Source organism: Coturnix japonica, chromosome 19, assembly GCF_001577835.2.
Source record: "Coturnix japonica isolate 7356 chromosome 19, Coturnix japonica 2.1, whole genome shotgun sequence".
In the NCBI taxonomy this organism is placed as follows: domain Eukaryota; kingdom Metazoa; phylum Chordata; class Aves; order Galliformes; family Phasianidae; genus Coturnix; species Coturnix japonica.
The window spans coordinates 4,912,030-4,931,096 of NC_029534.1; the positions used below are offsets into that span (position 1 = coordinate 4,912,030).

The window sequence follows — 19,067 nt, forward strand, 5'->3', positions numbered from 1 at the left end:
GGCCTTTTACCTGTCAAACCAGCACCATGTGAACAACTGCAGACCCAGACTCAAATAAGGCAATCAAAGAAAAGGTCTATAATTAAACAGGCAAGCTCCTTGTTCCCTGCCTGCCAGTCCCTGGGCTGGGTCCCATCCAGTTGTTCAAACACACACCAAGTGCTGCTGAGCCGAACACAACCTTTGCTGGGAAGCAGACAGCTGCAGTGGGAAATCAAAGGCTGGGCAGCAGCTGAAGCATGCAAAAATTCCTCTTTGTTGCATCCACCGATCTCCCTGTGCATCTCTGTACTACAGCTGCACTGCGAGCTCCTCCGTGCAGGAGTTCTCCTTGGGTGTCACCAAGTATGAAGCAAGCTTTTCTTCTAACACAATACAAGTCACCGCAGATAAGAGCATTCATTGCACATGTGGCTTCCTCAGGGCTCAGCTCAACCGCTCACACTGACACAGTGACAGCAGAGCTACCCCATGGTACCCAAGGTCTGTGCAGGATACCCACAGCTGCACCTGAACAGAGGTGAAATGGCTTGGGATCCACAGACATCACACTGAATCCATGTTCAGCACCTTCCAAGATTCAACCATCAATAGATTTCTACTTCATAGCATGCCCTGCATCCTGTCAGTGATCTCAAAGCATTTGCTGGAAGAAAACAAGACACAAACATTTGAGTCAGATTACCAACTATCTATTGCATCTTTCCACTGCAGACGTTCATACCGTAGCTTGAGTTGTATCAATCTCTTAAATAAACTGTGTTTGCATAAAGCCCACACATGCTGCATTTGCAGTGAGTCTGAGGCGCCAGCAACAACACTGGCTGGTAAAGGGAAACAAGGGCTGACTTGAAAATCTGGGCCAGGAGAAGGTTCCCTTTTAGTGGTAGGAAGGCTGAGAATGCACCCAAATTCACCAACAGCAGTTCCAGGGCAGGATGGGGATGCTGAACAACCTCAGCATCCAGGCTGACTTCATCTGGGAGCACTCAATTGGTGCTGAACACGGGAATCTGCCCACATGAACAGTAGATTCATGGGCTGGCAGAGCCCACAGCTGCACTTGCAGAACAGCCATCCAGCAGGATGCAGGAATCTGTGTGAGCTGAGCTAAGGAGATGGAGGGCTGCAGCTCCTTGGTGGCAGTGTGCTGATGCTCCCATACACAGAATGGGGTCTCAGGGCTGGACAGAAAGCAGCGCTCTTCAGAACACCACAGCCTCTGGAGAAGGTTAACCTTAACCACTATAGAAAATGATGAAACTAATTAACGGAGTCCCCTACGCTGCAGAGCAGCAGCTCAGAGCCACCTTCTGAAATACTTACATTTGCCATCAAACACTTTAAAAATAGCAGCTGCTGCCAGGAAACCTTCAAGTTTAACATGAAAGTGCTTCAGACAGCTGAGCTGAGCAAAGTAGGCCAGGGATGGGGAGGGGAGAGCTGCACAGTGCTGTGTGTAGCGCTCCTACCTACACAGGGATGGGGCAGAGCAGCAGCTGTCCCAGCAGTTTCTCCCTCTCCCGTGGCTATTTGCATGATATATTTTGAATGAAAACCCTTTTCCTCCTCACATTTCTTCCGTGTTTGAGGTCCCACATACGCAGCTGCTCTCTGCAGCCAAGCTTTCATTCAGAGGTTGGCATTCCTTCCAGATTGTTTTCTGTATCACTTTGCTGCATCAGTAATTGGTATATTTAGGTCAAAGACATTGTGCTCTTGCTCCGGAGAAAGCAAAAAACAAGTTCCTTATCAGAGCATTCATCTTTGTGCCGGAGCTCAGGGATTTACACAAACTACATCCAGATTGGGCCTCACTACAAACTGCAGAAGTAGCACTGCAGGATTTGGACACAAGAAGCTTCCAATGGGTACAAGAGAGAGGATGAGGAGCAGCATCACACAGCCTGCCACGCTACAGCACGAGCACAGATTAAAAAGGAGATTACAGTGCTGCAGTGATATAAGCCCGCCTGATGGGGAGTACAACAGCTTTTGCTTTAATCCCAGAGACACTCCCAAGGGAAACAAAAAAATCCCACAGACATTTCATATTGACATGAAAAATCCCTGCTCCACACAAAGCAGCTCTATGGATGATTTATCTCGTGCCACATTGGTTGTCACCATCCAGATACAGACACCAAGACAAAAACCTGGCAGCTCCCTAACAGACTCCTCTGACTTTAAGGCAGCTTTTCAGCACTGTGCCAGTACAGGCAGATACCCGACATCATGAGGATACTCTGTGAAATGTAGTGCTTCCCAGAGCCCTGAAGTTATCCCTTCAGTCTCCCTTTAGGCAAAGATAATGAATGATGTCCATTGGACATCCTGAAATCTATAGAAGAGCTGAAGGGCTATTTTAGGAGGAGGAGGAGGAGGGTGGAAGGAAGGGAGGCACACAGTGAAGGGAAGGGTCTTTATCTCTCAATCAATCAGCCATCTTCCTGTTAGCAATAAGTCCACAAATAAAAGTAAGGTTGGGGGTTTGGGTTACACTAGGTGCACGCTCACAGCTCGATCCCTGCAGCACATTAAAAACCAAGGAGCCATTCTCATGCAGGCACAGTTCAGCTCCACAGCTGTGACTTTTCCCATAGTCACCATAGGGTCACTGAATAGAGCTGAATGCAAACCTCCCCTCGATGCAATGGGCACTATGGAGGAGGTGGTGACACAACCAAACTTACAGCAGCAGGTACGATGGCACCTCGTGCAATGGGGATGGAAGGAAAACGAGAAAGGAAAATAAAGCTGAGAAGTACCAGGCAGCTTTCCAGAGTGCTCAAACATGAGAAGAACTGAGCTGCACAATGACCGCCCCTTGACTTTTGTTATTTCTCCCAGCCAGCTCCTCCAAAAATCTGATTGTTATTGTTTATTTGGGTCTCTGTCCAAACTGCTGTGGGAGGAGAGAGGGAAAAAAAAAAGGCAATGCTGTCCAGCTCTTAATTCCTGCAGCCATCCGGCGCTCCTCATCTGTTAACGAACCAATGTCCTGTTTATTGCAACAGTCTCCAGAGGCTGAAAGTTGAGAAAAACAGATCTTAATGAGACTCCAGCAAAGCGACCCGGTGCTATTTCTCCTTGGCCAGCACACTCTTGCCTTTGCTGGTTTATGCAGGCAGGCAGAGCAGCCCGGCCCCACATCTCCCCCCATAGAGCAAGCACTGGGTATGTATCACACAGCTGGTAGCATCTCTCCTCAGATGTAAACCTCTGCGAAACACCACTGTGCCATAAAGGCCAGGCTGTGTCAGAAGCTGGGAGCAGCTGTCCATCCTCCCATCCAGCCACCACTGCCCTCCGTGCTGCCCAGAACAGCCTTGAGCAGAAGCGCCATGCTGAAGGCAGAGGAAGGACATCAGCTCTGGCACAAGGCTGGGTTCGCCTGACTTCTGCAGTTCACCAGATCCATTAGATTTGTGGCCCTGCAGCACTCAGCTGTGTAATCCCAGCTCCTTTGTGCCATCTGTTGTCCCCTCAGCAGAGCAGCCATGTGCTCTCCCCAGTAACAGGGTGTGCTGATCCCCCCCTTCATCTCCCACCAACCCTGCAGACTACTGGGATCTCCCCCCCAGGGGATGCACCACAGCATCGGTGGAAAAATACATGGGATGAGAGGAATGCTTTGGGATAAGGGTTGGGGATGTGAGAGGAGGGCAGGAGGCTGGAAGGGCTGAAGCCAACTGAAAGATGTTCTTAGAGCTTGAGCACCTACACATCTTCTGGGAGCCAGGTTTAAGGTGCCTCCTAAGCACTCAGTGCTCTCAGGTTCTTCTTATAAGGTATCAGCTACGAACAGTTTCCAACCAGCATTCAGAAAAATGCCCTACATGCACACTGTGCTCCTAACACCACCACCTTTAATCCCTCCCAGGTATGCTGCAGGTTGGATGTCTGTATCCCAGCCCAGAGACTGGCTGCTCTCTGACCACAGGTTGGAAGGCAGTGACCGCTGGCTGCCTTGGGCTCCTTAATCCCTCAATCCCCACACACTCTTCTTGAGGTTAATCCAGTTAAAACTTTCCCTTCCCTTTGGCCCTGACTGAGCGGCCACCTGAGGAGCAGGGTGTGCTCGGGGCTCTTCCCAAAGGCTGTCCTGCCATGCAACACAGCACAGCACACATCTCATCAGCCCAAATTAGGAGCAGGTAGGTGGGGGCAAACGCTGCTCCTTAGGGATTGGTGAAGTTAGCAGGAATCAATCCAAATCCCCGAGCTGCTTTCTGCCTTAAGATCACTGCAAACAGGTTTATGCTGTGCTAGGGTAATGCAATCTTAAACCAACGTAAGCCCTTGTGAAAATCCCGCTTTGGGAGGAGAGCAGAACTTGCCTTTGAGGTCATCTCTAAATAAGACAGCTGTAGGGCACTGCTGGACTTGGGGTGGCAGAAGGAAACAGCCCCTTAGAAGCACACAGCCCATGGGCTGCCCGGCTCAGCAAACTCTCCAGGCCGTGAACTGCAGCCAGGGCTCAGAACATACACTCTTTGTGCTCTGGTTCATTCACAAGCAAGAGAAGCATCAGTCTGGTTTTGAAGGCTGTTTATCAGCATCATCCTTCAGCGTGAAGCAGCAGGACGGGCAGGCAGTGAGTGGGGTGCTCCTGGAGATAGCAGGTATGGGATGGGGGGGGGAAGGCTGAGTCCCGTGTGTTCCTTACCGCAGATATGGAAAGCCTCTGCTCTCTGGTGCCCACTTTAAATGCTCGTTCTTGAATGGCTGATTAGTCAGAAGTGGAATGTTTCTGCATTCACAGGGGAGCTATTTTAGGATTACATTCTGCACTCTGCTTCCATTAATAGGTACATTTATATATTAAAAAAAAAAAAACCAACACAAAAACAAAACAAAGGCGTTACACCCAGCAATGCATTCACCTCAACAGACTGCAGGGCTGTGCACACAAACACCCAGAGCACACGGCCCAACAAACCACACTTTGCTTCCCAGCCCTCCAAGTCCTGATGGGATGAGTGGAATCCCCTCATGCCCATCCATGGTCCCCACCAAAGGCTATAGGGCAGTTCTGGCCGAGCAGAGCCATCCAATGCACAACTACCAGATGCAAAAAGCTCAATCTAAATAAAGCCACAACACAACACCCCCCCCCCCCTTTGCCCTTCCCTCCAAAACAACCACACGCATTGTTTCTTCAAATAAATAACTAACACTTAAAAACGTGTGGGTGTTGATATCCTGCGGGTCAACATACGTGCACAGCAACCGTAACTTCTCATCTCGTGCTCACAACCACATCTGTACCACACATGTAAGTCTGGATCAAATAACACACGCTGCCCACGTGTGTATGTGAGGACAGCCCTGCCCCGGCTCTGCCCTGGACACAGATGGGGCTGTAGCTGTGCCTGCAGGAGTTGTACACCATCACCCATCTATCAGCTGTGACGTCCACCTTTCCTCCATCCACATGAGCTGCAGTATCAGCGTTCCATCACTGGGGTTTCCTAGGAGGGAGCTGTGCAGGAGCTCAGAAGGAAGCATCAATGCCAGCCCTTGGCGAAGCCGTGCAGCCACGCTGTGTGCCAGCAGCACAAGGGATGGTATTCTAATTGGAAAGGAATCCAGAATCTTGAAGGAGGGCAGGTTCAGAATGAGGAGGCAGTTTCCCACCAGTGCTGCTTTTACTAGCAGATTTGTACAGGCTGTTTTGAAGGCCAAAAGCGGTCAAATCCAAAAGGTACATGTATAATAAATCTCATTAAAACCAGAACAGGTCAGCTCTCCGATGAACTTAAGCTGTAGATCCTCCTAATGCGCTTGAGGAGATGTTGGCTGACCAGCCAAATGAGAAGGGATCCCTCAGCTGACACATCCACATCTCCTGAGCCAAGTGGAAATACTGCTGGGGCTACGCAATGTGAGCAGAGGGTTTGAACCTCTGGGGCTTTTTAATGCAAGCATGAACAGCAAAGCAAAATCCTGAAGCAACAAGTACTAAAGGGAGAGCTGAAAACGAGGGGCAGTGTGGAGGAAAAAAGGTGCCACAAAAAAACCACTGGATGAATCCAAGGGTGAAGGCAATGCAGCACAGCAGCACACACACGTACCAACAGCAGGGATCCACACAGCAGCAGGGCTGGAAGCTGGACGTAACTTCATTAACAGCATTTTTTGCTGCTTGGAAATGTTAAGGAACCCCCAGCCCAGCCTGGTTCCCCAGCTCCAAACACAGCAGGAACACAGCACAGCCTGCGCCGGTCCAGACAAACACATGGCTGCAGTCACAGGAGCTCATTCTTCAGGGCTCATGAACCATCACATGACAAGCATCACAAGGAGCCAATTGACTAAATCATTTCAACTTGGAGAAATTAAAAATCAAAGCTATTATTATGGCAATCCCTTGGAAGTGGGGAGCTGCACAGGCACAACAAGATCAGCCCTGGTGTTACCTGAAACTTTTGCTTTTTAATGCAAACCTATCAGCTTGGAAACCCCTCATACAGACCTGCAGTTACACAGCTTACAGCCAGCGCTCACTGAAGACCTCCACAATCAGCCACAAATGTTTGCATTGGGGTTTTTTTGCTCCATTTTTCCTGATTCCTGGAAAGGCAGCTTGTTCATCTGCTATGTAGCATGGAGTGACCTTAACAAGTACATAAATAAGCAAAGCCAAGAGGACACGCAATGCATGGTCCTTTCCTTATCCATTGAGATGCACTGACGGCTACTCAGAAGAAAACACACCGGTTCCAATGCCAACCATATAAGGAAAACAAAGGCAGAATTGCTTCTCAGGAGGAAGGCACCATGTAAAGCAATTTCCACACCTGCACCGCCTGTATTGATTTCTGTACAGGACAAAGGGATTTGTTTTCTATTTCATAAGAACCATTTCCATCTGAGATCTCAGATCTGTATTAGCACCTTATCTCAACACTTTTATCAGAGATCGGCCCAGTTTGGGGGCAGTGCTCCACATTCAGGGATGCTGAAGGCTTTGGGTTGTATAAGAAGGTTACAGTGAGCCACAGGGCCACTATCAAACAGATCGCTGCAGACTCATCCTTGGGATTAAGTCATCTCTATTTACGAGCCCTTATGCGATGATCTGTCTATTACAGAGCGTAAGTACTGCATGAAAGCCTCTTCAAGGCCTCCACCACCATCTGTGAATTACATTATTAACCATGGTATGAACTTCCGAGGAGCATCTGCTTCCCTCCCCACCCCCTCCTGCAGGCACTGGCAGGGCTCTCTGGGCTGCAGGCAGGCTGGGCTCCCCGCCTGCCCTTGGGCAGCACAGGGTACAGCTCAGCTCTGCACATCCACCCCCCGTGTACATTGTGAACAACCATGGGACGTGTGTACAGCGTGAGTTCTGCTTACATTCATTTCATCACTTTACAGAGACAACATCAGAAGGATGCTGCTGACATGGTGCTGCAGAACACAGTGCTGCACGTAGCGCTCAGGGGCTGACAGGCCTCGCTTCTGAGGCACACACCTCTGGGAGGTGACGGAAACAGGCAGCAGCCGTTCAGCCACTGCAAGGAGTTGCTGCTGGAGCTGCCATGCTGGGTGTGAATAAGCGTTCTGTCATCCCAAACCTCCTCCCCACTGAGGATGTTCAGGAACTCACTCTGGAAACAGGCCAGCTTCCTGTAATCAGGCAGCAGGAAGGGATCCCGTCATCCCGGGTGTCAGAGCTCAGGGCCAGCACCACGCAGCCCCACGGCTGCTTTGCAGCATCACTCACCCACCCTTACAGGAGCAGCACTCTTCCTATCTCACTTGCTACCGCTTGCTCTTCAAACTGAGCTCCGTCCCCTGCTCTGCACTTCTCTAAGAGCTTCTCCTCATTTTAAATTCCTATGCAAAACATCAGTGTTTTTTCCAGCTCAATTCCTAAGCTGGTTACAGACCACAGTGCAGGCAACACTGTCAGAGCCCTGTGAGATACAGAGTCTTCCTCTGTCCTAGCAGCAGTATTTCTTGAAAGAGAAGAGCAATGTCATAGCAGCTCAATAAAGGCTTCCATTCAGCAGGGATCTCCAGAGCAAGCAGTCCTGTAACATGCAATAACAAGCAGAAAATACCGTGGGGCGAGGGGGGAGAAAAAATGACATTGTTTTGGGTCAAATTCGAAGGAACCCTTCTGCTGACATACTGGTTATCTAATTCCCATGCTTAGAAAAATAAACATAAGTCAGGTATGCATTGATATGCTCAGACACCAGCAATTAAGACCTACTGCTATTATGACTACAGGTAAATGCTTAACGCGTTGAAGTCTCCAAACAATGGATAGGTGGATCCAGGGTCACTGTCATTCCCACGTGCTGCCCGAACACCCTGTGCAGGTCGTGAGAGGAAGTCTGCAATTACTGCTGACCTGGAGCTGGAGGAGGTGAGGAAGCTCAGCACACACAACTTGCCTCCAGGACGGTCGTGCCTGGGTTTAATTTGCTTCTGGTGATGACTGGTTGCTGTAGGCTGCATGGCAGGGCAGATTTCAGCTGAACCACTACACAGGCTCCAGCAAAAGGACATAGCTGCATTTTTATCCGGCCATTTAAACAAGACAAGTGTCATAAAAAAATTAAGTCTTACAAGTGTTTTCAGAAGGCCTGCTTAATAGTCAATTCCCAAACCCTTATTTCTCTATAATCTCCTGGGAGAGAGAGAAGTCAAGGAACTTGGCAAGTCTTATGGCATGTTAGTGTCCATAGGGATGGGCTCTGCCAGCCCAGCTCCCACCACACAGCAGGGCATCCTACTGAGAGCACCTCGGGGTTACAATGCTAACACTTCAATGACAGCAGCTTGCACTGAAATGAGTTCCCATCGTTCAGACAGTGAGTGCAGGTGATCATGTAATCAAATTAGCTAATTCCATGCTAAATCAGTGCATTGAATATCACCCAATGAGCTCATTTTTGGAGGCAGTTCAACGCCTCACTTCTAGGACTGATGTCAGCGTCACATGCTTGGAGAGGATCAGCCTGCAGCTGGATATTTTAAAGCCTCCTATTAGGAGCACAGAAAAGTCAGTGCATTTCAGCAGCATCAATTAATGAATTTGTGTTTTATCCCAACAATTCAGTCACCAGACCCAGATGTCAACGTCCCTGTGGGAACATTGCAGAGGTTCCCCTTCCCTCTGGGCCACTGGATGGAAGATGAAGAGCGCAGCGACGTTCTTATTTCAATGGAGAAAGTTGTGTTTCAACAGAAAGGAAATCAACAGAAAGATGAGGAAACAGGAAACTCTCACTGACTCCGAGTGGCTCGTGATAAAGTGATTATTCATTGGCAGAGTAACAAACTCAGAACTGGTACAACAAATAAATCACAGCAGAGCAAGAGGTGCTGAGCATCGGGAGCACAAACACTTCACTCAGTGATATTCGGCCCTACATTGAGGGCCACTCAACTCACAGATCAACAGTGAAGCTGTACTTTAATCGGCCATAACACAGAGATGGCAATGTCTGACAGCAGTGGCAAGTGCTCATGCAGTACTGGTGAAGTCTCCCGCACCGATAACTCACTGCTTGCACTCTTCCAACAGCTACAAACAGATCTGCACGACACAAATATGCAGTGTCTTCATTGTGCAACTGCATGCGACTTTTACAGGGAAAAACAACGCTCAAATCCAAGTGCTGTGTGCACCAGGGTGCAGAGTGGGTGGTGAGAGTGTTGTCAGAAAGCACCGCTTACCTCCACGCCCATTGACTTCAGTGGGAGGCTATATAGGAAAAGCCTCTGAAGATGCAGCGCTCCCTAACCCATGGCGCTGTCCATAGGCTATACTCAAGAAAGAGACAAAACAAAAGAAACCACAGAAGTGAAGAAGCATGAAATCACATCCTCCTCTTTCCTTTCCTGAAGGCTCCTGCAGTCCCCACGCCAGCTATCAGACCATACACCCTTCAGAGCCCCTCAATGCGCTGCCTGAGCTTCTTCCATCCCCAGAGCACAGGATGAGCACGATGCTAATAACTTACAGCCTGCTCACACTGCTCCCAGGAGACCTTACATGAGGATGCCTTAAAGCTTCCTGCTCTGCCCCACTTGGCTCAGTGAGACCAGCTGGGTTAACCAGGGCTGCATGGACACAGCCAGCACCCATGGGCAGTGCTTGAAGGTTTAAGTGAGCAGAACGCAGCCTTAATTCCAAACCACCCCATTTTCAGGCACAGCTCCTCCATAACAGAGCCCCATTTCTTCAGAGGTTTGAAGCCATTTGGCAGCTAGATGCAGCCTGGACCAGGCTGTACTTTAATTTTAGACTTAATGTAGCATGTACTCTCAGAAAGGTTTACAATGCAGCCTTTTGTAGTTAGCTTGCTCTGAGCTGGGCCACTGCCAGGTTGTTATCAATGACATTTTAAAGCAGATGAATGAAGTTCTTATGTATGGTGACAAGTAGAATTGTGATATGGCACATGCACGCACTGAAAGAAGAGAGCTTGCTATTAGTTTGTCAGGTTAATAAATAAATAGCGATTTCATGAATCAAACCCCTTTATTAGGAAGCAAAAGAACAAAATTAATATTTATAAAGCTTTAGAGAACCCTTTAAAATACGATTATTCTATTGCAGTCAGAGCCACCATCGTGTGTCCAAGATTCTCGGGAGCAGCTTCCCCCCCTGATGCTGTGATAGGGGCAGTGCCAAAGGCCGAGGCAGTGAGGAGGGTTGAACAGTGATGCTCCATCACTGAGCTGCTGGGATTGAGCTGTGCTCAGAGCACAGGGCTGCACGCTGGCAAAGCAGGCTGCCGTCAGAACTCAGCTGCAAGACCCCTTTGTGTCCCCTCCCCTGGAGAAAGGCCTTCTCTGCTCACCCACTGCTGATGTGCATTGAGAGCTTTGGGGCTTTTCAGCCTTTCCCACAGTGCATGCAAAGCAGCACTGACATCAAAGCAGAATTCAAGAAGAGTCAAATACGTCCAGGATGTACTGCTTGCTGCACAGCGACAGCACCAGGCTCTGACAACAGGCTGCTCCTCCCCTCGGGCTCTCTTCACACCAACACTCCTTGGCTCGAGACATTCTCTCCTAAAACCAAACTTGTAAGTTTAAACTTAATGAAATCTCAGCTTGTTTTATTATATTTAAATGAGGCGCATCTCAAATTTAAAAACCAAGACATGAGCACTTCCTCAAGCTGACTTGAGTGTCAAGCCCAATTCAGCCCAAATTCTAACCAGACACCAAGCTTTCCCCTCTCCTCAAGGGAACATCAAACCATACTTCCTTCCTTGTAGGAGAGCCAGACAGAAGCTATCCTGAAATAACCGTCTCAGCATCTCCAAACACAAACACCTCTCAGTTACACAGAGCTCCCTGCAGACTGCAGCAGTCGCTGGTGTATGTGTAAGAGAAAAATGCCACTTCAAAGAGCAGGAGTGTGGGCTGCAGGACACGGGCACAGCTCACAGCACACGCTGAGAGTGGGGATCTGCAGAGCACATGACGAACGCAAATTATCCCAGCCATACTTTAAGTGTTAGCTGATAAACCTCCCTTGCCCGACAGCTTCTACAATGAAGCCCAGCTTTAGGGAAGGCATATTGAAAATATGCTGTGCTCACTGTTCGGCCCCCAGACCTTCCATAGAAGATTCAGGTGCACAGGAGAGACCGACTGGGAGCCTCCCCAGCCAGCAGGCAGCAGCAGCAGCTGACAAGCAGCCAGACATAACATCAACATGGATTTCCATGTCCAGCTGTACTGAGCAGCAGTACCAGACCCAACCCATACCATGGGTGAACCAAATGCCTTGGGATTCATTTAAAAGCTGAAGGTCAGGCTTCGATGTCTTTTAATTGTTATGGGACCAACCAAAATATCAACAAGAAGGGAGAAATGCCTAAAAGCAGCACAGAACAGGGTGATCTGTTTCACTTCTCTTTTTGAAGGCCTAAGCTGGCTACCCCACCTAAGCACAACTCAGCTGAAAACAAAAGCAGAGGAAACTCCCACCAGCAAAACTCACTGGATGTTACATAAGAAAAAATGCTTCTTTGGGAAGTGAATTAAGTCTTTGTCAGCCATGCTGCAACTTTAAAAGAGATCTCTGCCATTTCAGGGCTCACTCTTTAACTAGCTGCAATATTCTTGCTGTCCTGGGTTGCTGTTTAATAGCATTATTTGAAGCACTGTGTTTAAATCCGAAGCATCACTGAAGAGCGGGCCCAGATCTGAGCCCTTCAGTTATTTCCTACCATCCAGAAGGACTGCAGAAAGGAAAACTATCAGCAAAAAAAGGATTAGAAAGGACAAACAAGAAATAGACTCCATCCCTATTCCAGAAACATGAAAGGGCTGGTCCTGCATCAGGAAGAAGACTCAGGCTACCTCCAAAGCTCCTTCAGAGAGCACAGCACTTCACACATGCACAGCACATGCCCTAAACCCTCCCCCTCATCATCACACTAAAAGGCAGAAAGATGAAAAGCCTGGAGTCCTTTTTGTTCTCTTTTTATTCTTAAGGAATCTAATATTCACATTTCTCAGATGTTAGACACTGAAGGTAAACCAAGCCAGCTGAACGAGTCTTAGAAGTTCTCACATTAGTGCTAGATGTGATAGTTCTATACATCAGAACAGAAGGGACACGGCAGCAGCCAGCCAGAGTAATTGGACAACTGCATTCCCTTGTAAGAGGACCAGCTTTCCACATTAAGAACCCATTTCTCAGATATGGAACGCAGTTAAAAGTTGAAGATAAAGGTGCCCAGCTCAGCAGCTTTTGCATTTTTGCTAAGGAGGCCTTGAGAGCTCAGTGAAAGCACTGACCCCCAACAAAAGCCTCCTGCTGCTACTCTCACCTGCTTGATTCTTACACTTGAGAAGGTAAACTTGTGCTTGGAGCCTGTCCTGCCCTCCTGCTGGGCATCCCACTGGAACAACACAAAGCCACTTACAGAGAACCAACAGAAGCAGCCTGCAGATTGTCTCCTAATGAGACAGCATCATACACCAACTGCTGCTGCAAGCGTGTTAGAGCCTACTGAGGAGAGACAATGTGTGACCTGATGGACCCACAGCATGGAGGAGTTAGGTTGGGGTCTTCTGCCCTTCAGCCCCTATTTCCTCTCACCTCAGGGTGGCTCTTGGCTCACCTCACTGGGCTGTGGGCTGGAGGTGAGCTGTGCAGCAAGAAGCCTGGATCACAAATCCCACACTCACTTCCCAGAGAGGAACTCAATGTGCTGCCCTCAGGGCAGTGAAAGATCAGGCATCCAAACCACCTCCTGAGCTCAGCACAAGGACAGGATGATCTGTGATAAAACAGGACAGATTAAACTTCTTGTGTTGAAACAGCCAAAGACATTCGAATAGTTGAGCTGCAGCCTTGATTACCCCACTTGTTTCACCCTGAAATGGCCTGCACTGATGCTGTAAGTCTCTGCTGAGGAGTTCCTTAGGAGGAGGAGGAGCAGTGCACCCAACAGCAGCGAGCAGGCACAAGCAGAACACATCTCAGTAAGTGCCACAGGCATTTCATTTACCAAGGCCATAAGGAGTTCACGTCACAGGGTATTTGCCAGGAGTTTCATGATTGCTGGCATGCACAACAAGGGTGCGTCTCACCATGGAAGCAACAAGCTGCTTAACGACGACGTGACTCATCCTACAGCAACACTGCGCCTTCAGCCTGCAGTGAGCAACGCTGATAAGACAGAGCAACTCCACTTGGGCACAAAGCTATTGACACACACAGAGCCTGCCCAAATGGTAAAAGTCACAAGCCACAGACACTGCAGTGTTACGCTGCTGCAATAAGGCATTTTGTAGGTGGTTCTGGGACCTAATGGGTTTGTACAACCCAACTCAGAAATGTAAATGTGGTTTGAGCCTTCATCGTTTTTGATCCCTTCAAAGCAGAACCCTCCAGAGGAACAGCTTCCAGATGATGAGTTAGAAACTCTTCTTGTCCAAATCCCCAACTACTTGTAATATATACCTGTTTCTTCCTTTGCTTCCGAGATCCCTTTTCATCAATGACACGTGTGTTATTCTTGTTAACCAATAAATTTAAAGGATATGCAAACCAACCAGTGCAACAGAAGTGAGGCTTTTGTTAAGTTCCCAGGCTGAATTGAACAGCTCGGGGACTTGAAGCAGGCAACTGACAAGAGTGTTACCTTCATGCTGCCAGGCCAGCTTCCATACAGCAAGCAGCAGTCAGAGAAGAGCAGCTCACTGTGCACCTATTGCTAAAGGGATGTGCAGGGTCAGACATCAAGCTTTGAGTCAGTTGAGCTCTGGAAACACAGGAGCATTTCTGAAGCCTGCTGCCCACAACAGCCTCACAAGGACAGCGAGAGCTCCCAGCACTGCTCTGCACTGAGCTGCCCTACCTCAGCAGGGCCCAGTCACACCTGGAGCTGGGAGGACGTGGTTTGTTGTGACTGCGGATGAAGCCTTGAGCTGCGGGCTGTGAGCAGGGAGCAGCCACACGGAGCTGAGCTGCCCAAAGGCTATTTTCTGTCTCGGGATATTTCCCAAGACACAGGAGTTGAAGCTATAGATCTCTGTGGATTTTATTTCACGTGGAAATCCTCAGTCACCTGCTGGCACTGCTGCTTTGGGCTGCACTTCACTGGTCATGGCAACAACACTCCAAAGCTGACAACCTGCAAAGCAATGCTCCAGGAAACAGCCACGAGGAGGAAGGCACAGCAGCTGCCAGCTCTGCAAAGAAACCTCATAGTAAACTAGTAAGAAGGAGGAAAGAAAGAGCTATTTTAGATTCTGTATGTCCTCCAAGTCGGTATGTTTTCATTAGGAAAACTAAAAAGCATCAGTTGGTGAAAAACAAGTAAGAGATGGGAGCATCTTCAAACAAGGCACTGCCAGGCCTACTACATGTTCCATAGGGAAGTACTGCTCTCCTGGCCAGGCTGTGGTCTCCTCCATAACCTTATACAAGCAGAAGCTACCAAGATCTTCACTAATTTCAACAGGACATTCTGTGTCAGAGGAAGACTTGTCAATGCCTGAGAGAGCTCCCAATTACCACGTTGCTTAACAGTAATTGCAGCACCAGAGGTGGAGAAGTGTTATATTTAGCTGAAGCATAAATAAGCAGCAAAATATTTCCTGCGTGCTTCGGCAGCAAAACACGACAGAGACCCTCAGACACCTGCAGGGCTGTGCTTCCTGCAGGCTGCTCCCCTGGGATGAAGGAGGGGAAGTCAAATGGTTGGTGTCTTCATTGGCTTCACACTTTTTGGTTGGATTTTTTTACTTAAACAGTGCGTTTTAGAACAATATATAGAGCACATCTCCTCCTCCTGGGTCAGCCTCTCCCTTCCAATACAGCATATTGTGTCCCTGAGGGTAGGGAAGACCAGCGAGCTGCAAGAACAGCAAGGGCCAGATTGCCTGCCCAGCTTCTTCCCTTCAGAGCAGATAAGCGTTAGGCTGAGGAACACCAGCACTGAAAAGGAATCCCAACTTTTGTTCCATAGAATAATATGGAATAGCATAGAATAGCATAAAAATAATTAAGAAGGACAAGTTTTGATGTATTATATCCCAACATGGATCATTACCAGAAGTCTACAAGAGCTGTTTTCTTCAGTTGGCATCAGCAGGATGGCACAGAAGTGATGCTGGCCTGGTGGATGAGGGACCCCACAACCTGCAGGGCCTCAGACAGCAGCTCTTACAGCAATTGGAGGCACGGAGCTTCGAGCAGCTCCTCTCTGCTGCACCACACTGCCCACATGCAGCCTGGGCACGGCTACGTGGCTGCTGTGCACTATGGAGTGAGCAATGGAGACAGCCCAGGTCTGTCAGAAAGCAGAACTCACAAGAACAGAGTTCATCCTTTAGAGATACAAGCAGCTCAATTAACTAAAGTATTTGTTTACAGGCCAGTTTAACAGCTGTCTTGAACAACAATGCAGCCCAAGCAAAGCAGCTTATTCCTTTTTAAAATGCTGGTTTTCATTTAAACAAAGAAAACATACTTCTTTCCCACTCCAATGGGACAGGTTTCTTCACCTCACTCCAGCAAAGCTCTGACTGCAAACCTGAGCAGCAGCTGTGTGCAAGCTGTTATATCCCACAGCTTTTGCTTATGAGACCACTGTGCCGACCACCATATCCTGCTATTGAGGGCCCTTTCTTCACATGGACACACATCCTTCTTCTCCTAAAGGGAGCAAACACCCACTGCACACACAGGAGAAAGACAAGTCTGACTCTGCAGCACAAAGGCCCAAGCAGCCCCTCTCCATCTCTTTCCACCTGCACTTTCCTGCAGCCCTGCCCTCCATTGGCAGCCTGAAATGAAAGCTCATGAGATGCTCTATTGGCAATGAGAACAGGATAAAGGCCTATAAATAAAAGCCATCCAATTTCAGAGCGATTCAGATCAGCTATTCCCCTGAATCCATAAAAGCCAATTATAACTGTTTATAGGGCATGCTTAATGCAAGAAATCAGTTTAAGGGCATCAGTTTCACCCTTTCTCCTTGTCTGAGAATCTCATCTCTAAAGGGGAAAATAAAATAATCAAGCAATTTAAAAAGAATCCATTTCTGTCCTCAGAACTCTCAGTAACCTGAGAACTGAGCCATGCCCAGCCATATGCTGTAAGCTTATTTTCTCTTTTCTTACCCATAATTTGACCAGTAAAGTTCCAGCAGTTATCAGACAATCTCCCTTCAGATACAGCAGGGGGTCAGGCAGGGAGACAGAGCCTTACACTGAGCAAGATGAACTCCCATCCAAAAAGGAAACTCTGAGATGAAGTTATCAGCCCATATAGAAGCTATCACAGATTACAACAGACTGGTTGAAAGGGTTTCATGCAATGCTGAAAGATCCAAGGCCCCATTATGACAACCATCCTATGACAACCATCCATGAGAAAGGCAGGCTTGGAGGAGCACAGCCTTCAGGTGGACTCACCATTGACCGCCATCCTCAGCAGGCCTTGGCAGCCTCAGAGGGACCATATGAAGTGATACTGGAAGCTTCAATCAAGAAGAAATAACACAGAGATGGAAGGAGGGGACACAGAAGTTGAACAAAGCGCTGACAGAAGAATGAAGAACCAACCAACTCCAGCTACTGAGTGGGGCTAAAAGGGCAGGTCAACATGGGGAGGAAGCTGCCATAGGAAATGAAGAAGTTGAAAAGTGCACTGGGCAGCAGTTAAGGAGGAGCATCATCTCCAAACTGCCTGAGAAAGAAGAAGAGATTAGGGAAAGGAAAACCAGATTAGGAGAACAACCCCACACTTCTGTTCATATGGGCATAAAAGAGTCACAAAGCAGTGGGACAGATTGCAGCTGAGAGATGGAGGGAAGAGCATAAATGACCCTGAGAGCTGCATGTTATGGATGGGTCAGACCCTGAAGGAGCAGTTTATGTGTCTGAGAACTACGCAGAGCTCAGACACTGATGTGGGGATCAAATAAAGAACACAAATGTGTCCTTATCACATTGAGTGATCCCAATCCAAAGAAGCACACGTGGCAACCGGGTTAGGAAAGAGCCTGGCTGTTCCAGCTGGGAAAACGTTACAGAATGAAGCTCATTGCTCATCTATATCAAATATTTAACAAAGGAAGGGACCGCACATCCAAGTGGAAGCAAGGAGGATGCCAAGAGCCCTATCAATGCAATGAGGTATCTGAAATGCAAGGAACTCACGGGAAAAGGAAGACTGGGGAGGTAAGGGAGTCAGAAGAAGCAACACGATGCATTAATATTGATAGCAAAGAAACAAGAGTGGAAATTAAACGGCGCTGCTAAATAAACGTATCTTATGGGAGACATGGGAGTGGGATAAAGAAACCAAAGCTGATGGGGCAACACAGCGCTGCCCCCAACCCCACCATGGGAGCAATGGAGATATCAACCCGGAGCAATGGAGATATCAACCCGGAGCAATGGGGAATCCAAACCCGGAGCAATGGGATATCAACCCGGAGCAATGGGGATATCAACCCGAGCAATGGATATCAACCCGGAGCAATGGAATATCAACCCGGAGCAATGGAGATATCAAACCCGGAGCCAATGGGATATCAACCCGGAGCAATGGAGATATCAACCCGGCCCACAGCTACGAGGAAGGGAAGGAAAACCACACTAACAGCAGCGTGTGTTCCGTAGGAGGGGCCGGTACCCGGCGCTGCTGTCAGATGGAGCCCGCTCCCACCGCACCAAGGCACGATGCAGCCGGCTGTGGGGCGGCGGGTGGGGCAGGGAATCCCTCTCCCATTAACCCCACGGTTCCCCGCGGCCTGCAGAGCTGCCTGCCGAGCTGCCGGCCCGGCTGTGCCCGGTTCAGCCCCGCCAGGCCCGGTTCAGCCCGTCTCTCAGCCCGGTTCTCTGCCCGGCCCGGCCTCGGTTCGGTGTGAGGGGCGCTCGATCCGCCCGGCGCATGCGCGGTGCCTCGCTCCGAACCCCCCCCCACACACACACACACACACAACGGCCGCTGTCCCCTCAGCGCAGCGCGGGGCGGGCGGACTCACCGAGGCGCAGGGGCTGGAGGTGGCGCTGGGGGTAGGAGAGCGCTGCACCGTCACTAGAGCCATCGAGGAGCGGCGGCCGGGCGGCGGGAACTCACTCCATGGCGGGTGGGGAGGAGGAGGAGGAGGAGGAGGAGGGGAAGGGGAGCGGAGGTGCCGCGGCGCGGGCCGCAGGGGGCAGCAGCTCCACACGCGCCGACGGCCGGTCGCCGAATGAGGCGCTTCGGGGCCGGGCCGGCCGGGCACAATGAGGCGGCAGTGCGCATGCGCGAGCTGTCAGCGCGGAGCCGCCTCTGGGGGGCGGTTAACCCTTGAGGTGCCGGTGGGAATTAAGGAGAGTGATCCATCCGTGCTTGGAGTTGTTGTGTGTGCGGCTGTGTCCTGAAAAAGCTCCTCTGATGAGTATATTTGGCATCTGAAGCATTAAAATGTGCTTCCCTAACCCTACCCTAACCCTAACCCCAACCCCTAACCCTAACCCTAACCCTAACGCCAACCCCTAACCCTAACCCTAACCTAACCCTACCCTAACCCTAACCCTAAACCTAACCCTAACCCCAATCCCTAACCCTAACC

At 49.4% G+C, this 19,067-nt stretch overlaps 1 protein-coding gene across 2 annotated transcripts in view; it reads right to left on the reverse strand.

Moving 5' to 3' along the window:
• Nucleotides 1-18,862, reverse strand: part of SSH2 (slingshot protein phosphatase 2) — a 68,713-nt gene extending 49,851 nt beyond the window's left edge. Inside the window, exon 1 of one of the 2 annotated variants that reach the window (XM_015880842.2) lies at nt 18,495-18,862. In XM_015880842.2, the coding sequence (XP_015736328.1) occupies nt 18,495-18,557 (63 nt within the window). In that variant the 5' untranslated portion in view covers nt 18,558-18,862. The remainder of the gene's footprint in view (nt 1-18,494) is intronic. The other variant, XM_015880841.1, reaches the window with a different exon arrangement.
• Between the last annotated feature and the right edge of the window lie 205 nt (nt 18,863-19,067).